We start from the raw sequence: 10,903 nt of genomic DNA, 5'->3' as shown, positions 1-10,903 counted from the left end.
GTGTTGCTCGTCTGTACCAAGGGTCAGTACAGTGCTGTTGGAAGCCGCTGCTCTCATTACAATGCTCCTCTTATCAAAGGTAAACTTCTACCATCAGTGTCTCAATCTCCATATACCAATATGTGAATTAATATGAAACGTTTGTGCATTGAATTTGATGTTCTCTGATAATCCAGGAGCACTGGTTGGTAACAGAGTGAGATGTCCCTTTCACGGTGCCTGCTTTAATGTCAGAACTGGAGATATTGAAGAGTATCCAGGTCTGGACAGTCTGCCTACTTATAAGGTAAAACATGTCTGTAAAGTTTGCAAGAAAGAGGAAAGAAAAATGCAAATAAAGACGTAACCCCTATTTCACTACATCTGTAGTTCTGTTGACAGATGTTACTGTTGTTCAGAATACTTCCTCACTCTGTCAAAACATTTCCTATTATTTAAGAATGGATGCTTTTGTCGATATTTTACCTGTTGCAGGTCATTGTACGCAAATATGATTTTGGCCTTATAGTCAAATGACCCCACTTTGCTTTCTGTACCTAAACTTCTCTCTCACCTTCTGAACGTTTTACAGGTAAAAGTTGAGGATGGAAAGGTGTATGTTACCATCAACAAAAATGTAAGTGATTGGCATGTTAAACTAATAAAAATTATCACAATCTTTCCTTTCTTTTTGCGTTCAAATACAGTTTTAAAGAGTCTCTTATTGGTTTGTTTCTCCTCAGTCTCTGAAGTTGACGAAACGGGTGAAGGAGATGTGCAGGATGGTACCAGACATCAATCACACTATCCTGCTGATAGGAGGAGGTAAACACTGAATACTGTAATAAATACAGGAGCTTTCACTTGAAGGTTGAAGTTATCAGTCCAAGGCCATTTTATTTGCCTCAGTTTTTAGCTTGTGCATTTCAAAATCCTGAAATCTGTGAATTTTTGGGGCCTCACAAATCCTTTCTCTCTAGTGATGCCACGTTTCTTAAAGCTCAATTCCTGAATCTACCCTCTGAAAAATTACACATAATAATATAAATTTTGTGATTTCAGGCCCTGCCTCCCAGGTGTGTGCTGAAACACTGCGGCAGAACTGCTACCAAGGGCGGATCATCATGGTAACCAAAGACACCCTGCCTCCATTTGACAAGCCCAAACTGAGCAAGGTAAGATAACCTGTATTCATATGTATTTGTATCTAACTGCTGACCTTGTTTGTCTTTTTGAGTAGATTTCTCAACAACCTGTATTTAGATGTTCTGTTTTAGTAAATGGCCTCGCCTCTTTCAGGCTATGAACCTGGACAGCAGCAGCATCCTCCTTCGGCCAAGTGATTTTTATCAACAGTACGGGATTGAGGTGTGGACACAGAAGGAGGTGAGCAGAAAATAAGAACAATCTATTTGTGTTGTATTCTCACCCTTCTGGGGGAAAAACGGATCCTCTCTTTGGTTAAGAAATGTGTTTGGTGTTGCAGGTGGTGTCTGTAAACCCAGCCGATAAGTCGGTGAAGCTGAGCGATGGCACTCTGCAGCATTACGACCAGCTTCTCATCTCAACTGGCTGCAGGTTAGAGTCGTCATCCTGTTCCTCAAGTCCTCAAGAAACCAAATTTCTTTAAGACTTTCTTTTTTTTTTTACATTCTGGTGTCATCAGACTTAATGAGCACAAAAGACATTCGGTTTCCATGTGACAACATACAGTAATAGTCCTTATTATGTTCACAGAGCGCGGCCGCTAAACTGTCCTGGTTGGGACCTGAAGGGAGTGAAGTTACTGCAGAGTTATGAAGACGCCAAAGACATTCACAGCTCCTGTGTGGGCCAGAAAGCTGTTGTAATCGGAGCCTCTTTCATAGGTTATCAGATTAAGTTTAAGCTTGTTTAAATTCTATATGAATATCCCATGATGTCATGCTTCTGAGATGACTTTGCCAGTTTTGCATGAACTGGTCTTTCAGCCTCAACTGTTGATGTTGTTGCACTTTTGTGTGAGCCAGAGATCAAACAAACCAAAGTCATAAGGAGTATGGTTTAGACCTGCTCTATTTGAAAAGTTTCCTGAGATAACTTTTGTTATGAATTGGCTCTATACAAATAAAACCGAATTGAATTGAATCTGCTAAGTCATGATGATGCATATACACCCGTAATTTGCAGGCTGAGCAAACGTTTTTTTACCTTCTACCAACCTTCGGCAATCTTAACAGAGCAGAATGAAACTTGGATTGTTCCTTTTTACAAAAACAAGCCTGCAGGTGTATTTGTTGTTTGATTATCAGGTTGATAATTTGGACGATGTCATTCTATAATTTTTTTTACCGTGCAAGATAAAGCTACTTTTAAACAAATGTAGTAACACCAGTATTGCCGACCACTGAAGTGTTTCTCTCATTAACACAACAGGTATGGAGGTGGCATCGTACTTATCAGACAAAGCTGCCAGTGTGGCCGTGGTTGGCACCAGCACATACCCGTACGAGCGATCTCTGGGGCCAGAGATCGGCAAAATGAGCATGCAAGTAAGAAACGATGATGACCGTAGTTTGTCACGGTCATTGCTCAGTGTGATGTTATTAGCTTTTATTAAATAAAACAAATTTTAATACTTTGTTTTCTCCTTGTAAGATGTTGGAGGAACAAAATGTAAAGTTCTATATGAATGATAAAGCCACTGAGATCAAAGGGGAGAACGGCAAGGTAACTCTACTTTTACTCTATTAGCATCAGCCTTTTTCACAGCAGACATTTGAACTAGTCACAGTGGGAAAAGCACAGGTGTTATTATATATATATATATATATATATTTTAACAATGGCTCTGTTGTGTTCAAGTGTCCCAGTAAGAAGTGACAGTGAGCAAACATGAACAACACCAGGCAGCTAAATGGCATTCAGCCATCATTCATTGTATTATTTACACCTGAGCTTTTCTTACTGTGACATCAAAATGTCAGAAATTGAAATTGTGCGGCTTCAGACATATTGTGTACTGATAGTGTATATCATCCAGTAATTAGTCTTTTCCTTTCAGGTGAAGGGGGTTGTGCTGAAGAGTGGTACCGTCCTGGAAGCTGATGTTGTGATTGCTGGAATTGGTAAATTTTTTATTTTACCTCAAAGTGTTAAAAGTGAGATATACACTTGTTATTAATGAACCGTAATAAACACAAACCAGTATTTCTATTGGAGTTTTAAATTATGACAACCATTGCATATTGATAAACTAAAACCGTCAGTCTACAGAAACCCTAAAGATTACAAGGGTTAGTACACAGTGGCCCTGCCTTTACCTCAGTCTCTTGCTTTAATGACCATTATCAACATTTTGTTTCAAAAACTCCATGAAGCTCCCCTAGATATTTTCAAAAACTAGTTTGTCCGACACTTCACAGCCCGTTCTCATTCCCAGGTCGTCTAATACAGACACATATTGATAGATCTTTAATATATTGATTCGTACTTGTTTGTTGACATTTTCCCATCCTGTAGCTATTGCTTTCTTAGAAACACATGCTCGGTCGCTCTTCTTAACAATAAAATCACTTGGATAAAAACCCAGAATGCATAGCTTTGGCAAACAATGGATGGATTTTCAGGTTTGTAATCCGGCTGATCATCTTATGAACCTCCTTCTAAGAACTTTTGACCACATTACATTCCCATTAGCAGTTAAAGGGTACTCTTTTTCCATTGTTACATTTGAATCTTAACATGCAGACAGTCTCATATGTGGACCACTGCTGCCTCACAAGTAATGGCTACTCAAACAGAGTCTTTCACATTCAGACTTTTTCTGTACAGTTCTACAAAAATCTGTCACAAAGATCTCTTTTTTTCAGGCGTAATCCCCAATTCAGACTTCTTGGCTGGAAGTGAGTTGGAAGTGGATTCAATGAAAGCTGTGATTGTTGACAAGGTAACACACAGTTCATGGAGGACATTGCCTACCGGCAAACTTTAATCACTGCGATATGATGATGTGACAAATGAAGCATAAATGTGGCTTTACATGCACAACTTAGTCTGATGGATACCGTTTAATTGCTTGTTTTTTAATTTTATTTTTGGCCAAACATTAATATTATATATTAGCCGAATCCTTCAGATAAATGTGTTCAGTCGACTGAAATGAATAGCTGTATATGTACTTTATATCAATGTCTTTATAAGCCTAATGTGGAGGCTCTTGCTGTTTATCTTCACTAACAGTTCATGAGGACCAATATACCAGATATTTTTAGTGCAGGAGATATTACTGCTTTCCCTCTGACCATTCGTGGAGACCAAAGGGTCAACATTGGCCACTGGCAAATGTCACAAGCTCAAGGTAAGAGACTGAAGGAGTCAAAGAAATACAGCCTTATATTGTGTTTGTTGGTTTCATGTCTCCAGATAAAGCTGCATTCTGTTAAGATATTTTGCATCATGCACCTTTTTTTTATCTAGTCAAGAACATTTTATGGGTGAAAATAATTCAATGCCTGGGTTCAACCTCATTGTTTCTTTTTGTTTTTCTCTTCAGGAAGAGTAGCTGCCCTAAACATGCTGAAGAAACCCACCAAAATTGAGTCTGTTCCTTTCTTCTGGACTGTGTTGCTTGGGAAGAGCATCAGATACACAGGTTTGAAAGGTTTATTAAGAAAATGTCAGCCTTTCATCAAAATATATCATTAAAAGTCTCATTTCCTCCTTTCATTTCCTCATTCCAGGCTACGGGGAAGGATACACAGAAATCATATTCAAAGGCAAAGTGGAAGAAAGGAAATTCCTGGCATTTTACATAAAGTAAGCAGCTGTGGAATAACTCCTGATACAGCTGAATATGAATTCCTGCAGTCTGTGCTGAATTTCTACTTTTGTTAACAGAGACGAGGTGGTGGTAGCTGCGGCCAGCCTGATGTTCGACCCTGCTGTGGCACATGTTGCAGAGCTGATGACTGCTGGCCAGATTTTAACAAAGACACAGGCTCAGTGAGTGTCATGCTGCATTCACACAAACTACACTATGTGTTTATACACTGTATGCACATTACATACATGAAATAATGATGAATTTATTTCTCACTGGGGAGTAAATGTCATTCTTATTGTTGCTGGTACTTAAATAAAAAAAAGCCAGATCCACAATAATGTGTTTAAATGCACCCATGCTCCTTAGTGGGTTCAGCTTTACTACCTGCAATAACTGATTTTGGCCACTTGAGGAAGCAGAAACAACATTATATGGTGAACCTGTCCAGGAGATTATGGAGCAACATTCATTAGGAGTCAATTTTGTGTCCAGTATTCACTCTTTTAGCTCTGTTTTGCTATTCACCAACTCTTCAGAGAAATATCTCTTTAGTCGCTAACTTTGTCTACCATTTTGTAAGGGGCAGGCAGTGTACAGTCAATTTTTAGAGCTTTTTCACTGAGAAGAGTTTCCTACTGTGTCCTAAAATGATGCATGAGAGTGGTGAAGGTGAACTAAAACAGTAAAAGTAAAATTATTGTCCATAAAGCCGAAACAATGAGCTCAAAGACGCTAAAACGCTTCCATGTTAAACGCTAGTTAATTTTCTGTGGGTCGTTCACTGAAAGCACTTTAGACGTCCACTATTGATCCACTGTTAATATGAAAGCAGCTTTAACTATGATACCGTAACCCAGTCACTCTGGTATAGACGTGTAGGCACTAAAAACAGTGATGATAAACCTCAGCAACATTAAAGTCATATAAACATCATACAGCGATACTATTAAGTTACTTTATGTTCCGTGTAAACATTATATCGCAAATCACAGGATGAGACTACTAACCTGTAAACTCCTCTTTGTTGAATATTTGCATTGTCACCTCATTATCTATTTAGAGCTGATGACCTGAGCTGGCTGCAGATGTAACCAGAGGCCTGCTGTGTCCAGGAGTAACCCACATTGACAAAGGATGATGCCTTTCTCTTTATTGTTCCTGCCTCCATCCAACTGCTCTCATATCTCCTTACATTTACCGCCTCTGAAAGCCAATCACACCTCTGCTCTTAATCACATCACTGTTACCAGAGCAGCAAGCAAAGCTTTACTGAATTAGCACTTTATGCTCTTAGTGAATAATCTGATCTGTGTAGTTGACTTGCAGCAGTTTCACATCCAAACATTTTTGTGAACTTTTAAGATTCTATAAACATTCAGTTTAATAGTATTTTGTAGTGTAGTTATATTACTATAATAATAGTAACATAATAGTATTTTTCATACTATTTTAATCACTGGAAACATTTTGACAATATGCACACTATCACACTTGTCTTAGTTACAATATATTTACAAGCAACTTTTTTTAAATACAAAGGTCAGTTAAAATACTGGTGAACCTGCTGATAATTAACAGTTTGTTTATTTTTCATTAACTTTTATTGTTTCATTCTTACCTTTAACTCACTTAAAATGTAGTCTGGATGCTCTGTGGCACATAACTAATTCTCAGGTATTAAACAAATATGTTTAAACACCACCGATCCTCCATATTATATGTTATTGTTGGCAGATTGTTTGATTGATTGATCCACTTGTTGTTCATTGTTTTAAATCTGGTCTATCTGACCCCTTTTCTATCAAACTGGCCTTTTGCAGACTATTGTAAGAGTTTATTTAACATTTGCAAGCAGGGCAGTCCAAATACTAATTTAATTTATGAATTATAAGTTTCATGTTGCACAATGACAACTGAATACAAGGTCTGTAAGATGCTTTTATTGTAATTTTTACACATAAGCATCAATATTTCATAGACAGTTAAAACAATTATCACTTTGTAAATGAACTTATTTTAGTATCCAGACACTCTTACTATCATAATACTGTGACAGCATTACAGCACTGCCAAACTATGAACCACAATTATTCACAAATGATAAGTACATCATTGGAGGTAAGTGACGACTAGCACATAAGATTATTTGTCTATAATTTACAAATGTGATGGACTTATCAAAAAGAATGTGTTAAAATGTTATTTCTGTAGTTTTACTCAGGTTTCAGCAACATTTTCATTTGTTTGTTTTGGAGCATTTTGTCACTGAGGATCCCAGTTTGTCCGCCAGCAGAAACGGGCTGAGGTGGCAGTACTGAAGAAAAAAAGAAGAAGAAAGTTCACTTTCACATAAGGCTGAAAGAAATCTTCTGTTTCTAAGCTTAAACATGCAGATTTTACTTTCTTTCAAAATGAAAGCATTTTCAGCTACCTGTGTTGACTCTGAGCTGCACTCTGGTTTATCCGACATCTGGATTTCGAAATCTGGGAAGAAACGGGAACTCTGGAGGATTGCTGCCATCTCTCCATTTACCTCCACTGCCACATCTTTCTGCACAGCACAAAAAGAAAACATTCATTTTATCTTTTCAACACTGCAGATTATTTTAGATGTGAATATTCAGGATTATTGTTCACACTGTATTTGAATAGTCCATCTACATATAGTTTATAGAGTATTTGTAACATTATTTTTTATTGAGCCACAGAAATTAGACAGACAGTATATTATTGTTTCAATTCTCATTTTCATTTATATAAAAGAATAATAACAATAAATTAATTTACATTTATAGATACAAGGTGAAATAAAAAATACAGGATTATATATGAGAATGCAGTATATATAACAGTATCAAACACAAGTGATAAATAAATTATTATAAAAAGTAAAAGGATAAAATAAATGTGCATATATTAACAGGTTCCTATTATTAACATTAATAAATCAATTCAGTATTGGCCTGATTGGCCTCTGATGAGACTTTTATAATACCTTGAAAGAGTGGGAGGAATCAAAGTCCAGCTGATCTGGGAAATCTGCCACAGTTCCTTTGTAGGTCACTGTTGCCTCAGACCTGACAGGACTTTTGGGCAGCTTAAACAGGCGGTAAGTGCCTGAAGCATAGCTGATGTCACCTGCAAAATGAAAAGCCAACCTCAACTACAGAATGAAAACACTCTTCACTCTTGGTCACAACTCAGTGTCGCCCTTCTTGTACCTGCTTTTGCTTTGAGCTCACTGTTGTAGATCATGATGCGGCTCGCTGAGACGAGGTGTGGAGTGCTGAAACCTACGCTGCGGGCCAGTGAAATGAAATCGTGCCAAAACTGAGAACCACCCATTCCTTCGCCTTGGGCCCAGAAACACAGAGGTCAGTGTCAGCGATTGTTGCTTTATTACATGTACATATACTTTTTAAGGATCATGTTATCTTACCCCACAGGACTGGATCTTGCTTCATGTGATCAGGAACAACTTTGCTGGCATACATGTCACTGAAGTACAGTTCACCTCCCTCCTGTGTAAAATGAAAACCATTAACAGTATGAAACATTATTCTTCTTAATCTAGTTGGTAGATATTCTTCATACTAACCTTTAGGACCTTGTACGCTTGCTGTAGCACGGCTCTTTTATCCGGACACAAACAGACTACACAGTTGGATCTGGATGTATTAGAGAGAAAAACAGTTGTTTATCAACCCAATCAAAGCTGCTTTACAGTAACATCATGTGGAGACATATCCATACTTTAAACCTACAGCACAACATCCACTGAGTCACTCTGTATGCCAGCTTCACTGAGCTTCTCCATGTACCCCTGGACAAAAGAGACGTTGGGCTTCTCATAGCCAAACTTCTTCTGATGATATTCAACGTACTGACGAGACACTGTGATCTAAACAAATGGAAGTTAAATAAAGTAGAAAGCACAGAAATCAAGTGTCAAACAGTGTGTGCACAAGGACTTGTAATCACCAGCTCCTCCGTCATATCAATCCCTGTCACATGTCCGCTCGGTCCCACGAGTTTACTGAAGGCATAACAGTCCCTGCCAGAGCCGCTGCCCAGGTCCAGGACCCTGCAGCCCTCAAGCTTCGCTGGAAAGGGAAGACCACAGCCGAAGAATCTGGAGACAAACACTGTCAGTGACAACAGTGCACAACCACAAACCATCACTGTGCAATGATGGGAATCATACAGATGATACAGACTGAAGAAAAGTTATATATTTGAACAAAACAGTCCACTCCTGTCTCCCATGAGTACAATATGTGCAGACCTCAGTGAGACCATCTAATAACGTGCATGAGAAAGTTACTGCTGTAGATGTTTGTGCTGCAAAAAGTAAAGGTGAGACAGGAGTGCGACCCCTACCTTTTTATCACCTCTGTGCGACCCGTACCTTTTCGTTACCTCTGGGTGAACCAGGCTCAGTGCATCTGTGACACTTCTTGGCGCTGGGCAACCTGACAAACTGCAGGAGGCAGCACTTGTTTGCAAATCACAGGAGGACTCCAATCGACTGCCGTAGTACTTCTGCACACAGCAGTCAATAACACATGCTTTTAACATTTAACTGTCATTCAACAGGCTGTCATTTGTCCTCACTAACATGTATACTTTAAACATTATAATTACTAGATTTGACAGAGATTGCATTGCTCTAACTTTGTTTTTGATTGAAGGAAGGTCAGTATAACAAACGTTATCAATCAAACACGACTGTGCAACAATTGCAATGTCCGGACTGCTTCAGAAGAACTTCTCCATAAAGCTCCGGGTGGAAATAAAACTTCATGGTGTCTGATCCAAACTAAAAAAGTACCTTCACGTTTTCCCGCACGTCGTCACAAGTCGCCATCACGTCCGACAGCTTCACAGACAGCTTCAGAAAGTGGCTCCAAACTATGTGAAAAGCAACCGCTAAGTTAGATAAATGAGGAGCAATATATGGGTCAGACCTGCCCACTGTCCTCCACCAGTGCACTCCACTCTTCCGGTCGTTTTTTTCAGAATAAAAGTGGCATTGCAAATAAATTAAAAAAAAAAATCCAATATACACAATGAAAGTCATTTGTGAAACAAAAAGTAAATATGTTTGAGTTGGATGACAAATTTATTTTTTTTATTTTATTTTAATACTTCAATTATTAAAAGCTTGGAAACACAACAATGATAATTTTTAAAGACTTTTCAGTTACTTAGATTATAGCAATAATATACATCTTTTTTCTAAATTCATGGTTTCAGCTCAACAAGTAGACTGGGGGGGAAATGAAACAGTGGATACACTTACACAAAACATATAGATCAAAAGTTATTTGGCACCATTTGATTACAATTTGCTTTACAATCTGTACAGAATTCAACACCGTCTGTTTTTAGATCCTTGATTATTGTAAGGAAAAACTCCCCCAAAAACAATTTTAACAGAGAAAAATGGCCACAGAGGAGGGACCCCTCTTCAGGGATGGACAGACATGCAATATATGTTGAAGGTACAGAACAAACCAACTAAAGCAAATACACATTTTGATAACACAATTTCTGACACTCACAGATTATAAAATATATAATAGTACATTATAACATCTCCAAAGGCCCATTAAGACAGACTTGTATAGAGGTAAAGCTATTTTTATACTGTGGTAGAAAAATATAAAGTTGCTCACGTAGTACTTTGAAGCCAGTAAACACCCCCAAAATGAATGAAACAAGAAATAAAACATCTTAACAAACTGCTTGAGAGTAAATAATAATACTTTGTGTTGATAACTATATTCATGTACTAATATGTAATTTAAAATGTAATAATCATTCAGTCATTGTTTGTAATAATGTGTCACTTCTGCAACACCACAATCTTACTTATTAATCCATTTTAATTTCTGTCAGCAGATACTGTAGCATATGTTTAGATTTACTTTATACCTCTTATTATATTAAATAATTTCTTATTCTACCTTTACATACATTTATATCCTATATACTGTGTTATATATTGTAATATAAGTATTATTTCTATTATTTTACGTTACGTTGTTGAACTCCTGTACACCACCAACACTACAGGGGGCGGTAGCGGGCCGGAAACGGGATCATCCGGGTATTTGC

At 37.8% G+C, this 10,903-nt stretch overlaps 2 protein-coding genes across 2 annotated transcripts in view; one reads left to right on the top strand and one right to left on the bottom strand.

Annotated features, from left to right (window-relative positions):
- Positions 1-6,451, top strand: part of aifm4 (apoptosis inducing factor mitochondria associated 4) — a 7,047-nt gene extending 596 nt beyond the window's left edge. Inside the window, 17 exon segments of the mRNA XM_035680256.1 lie at positions 1-79; positions 177-286; positions 572-616; positions 723-804; positions 1,042-1,154; positions 1,279-1,365; positions 1,466-1,557; positions 1,717-1,847; positions 2,395-2,510; positions 2,617-2,688; positions 3,023-3,086; positions 3,831-3,907; positions 4,201-4,318; positions 4,514-4,612; positions 4,701-4,776; positions 4,858-4,962; positions 5,844-6,451. The exon segment at positions 1-79 is cut by the window's left edge and continues 48 nt beyond it. Coding sequence (XP_035536149.1) covers positions 1-79; positions 177-286; positions 572-616; positions 723-804; positions 1,042-1,154; positions 1,279-1,365; positions 1,466-1,557; positions 1,717-1,847; positions 2,395-2,510; positions 2,617-2,688; positions 3,023-3,086; positions 3,831-3,907; positions 4,201-4,318; positions 4,514-4,612; positions 4,701-4,776; positions 4,858-4,962; positions 5,844-5,874 — 1,497 coding nt within the window. The 3' untranslated portion in view covers positions 5,875-6,451.
- A 258-nt stretch (positions 6,452-6,709) lies between these two features.
- On the bottom strand, positions 6,710-9,782 carry zgc:153372 (uncharacterized protein LOC767695 homolog). The gene is made up of 10 exons (XM_035680045.1): positions 9,615-9,782; positions 9,192-9,325; positions 8,765-8,915; positions 8,548-8,684; positions 8,382-8,451; positions 8,223-8,304; positions 8,005-8,136; positions 7,779-7,921; positions 7,215-7,334; positions 6,710-7,097 (listed from the first exon to the last, which is right to left on the bottom strand). Exons 1-10 carry the CDS (start codon positions 9,648-9,650, stop codon positions 7,020-7,022), a joined length of 1,083 nt encoding a protein of 360 aa, XP_035535938.1. The 5' UTR covers positions 9,651-9,782; the 3' UTR covers positions 6,710-7,019.
- Positions 9,783-10,903: the final 1,121 nt, after the last annotated feature.

The sequence above is a fragment of the Morone saxatilis genome, unplaced genomic scaffold (genome assembly GCF_004916995.1).
Source record: "Morone saxatilis isolate NCDOM2014 unplaced genomic scaffold, NCSU_SB_2.0 Contig8, whole genome shotgun sequence".
NCBI classification, from domain to species: Eukaryota; Metazoa; Chordata; class Actinopteri; family Moronidae; genus Morone; species Morone saxatilis.
Note: the sequence above shows the minus strand (reverse complement) of the source record. Positions and strands in the feature narration are given on the sequence as shown.

Coding starts and splice junctions, on each gene's coding strand:
- zgc:153372 (XM_035680045.1), bottom strand. CDS start 9,650: ATGGCGACTTGTGACGACGTGCGGGAAAACGTGAAG. Junction 8,685..8,764: donor TTGATATGACGGAGGAGCTG/GTGATTACAAGT, acceptor CCATTTGTTTAG/ATCACAGTGTCTCGTCAGTA. Junction 8,305..8,381: donor AAGCGTACAAGGTCCTAAAG/GTTAGTATGAAG, acceptor CATTTTACACAG/GAGGGAGGTGAACTGTACTT.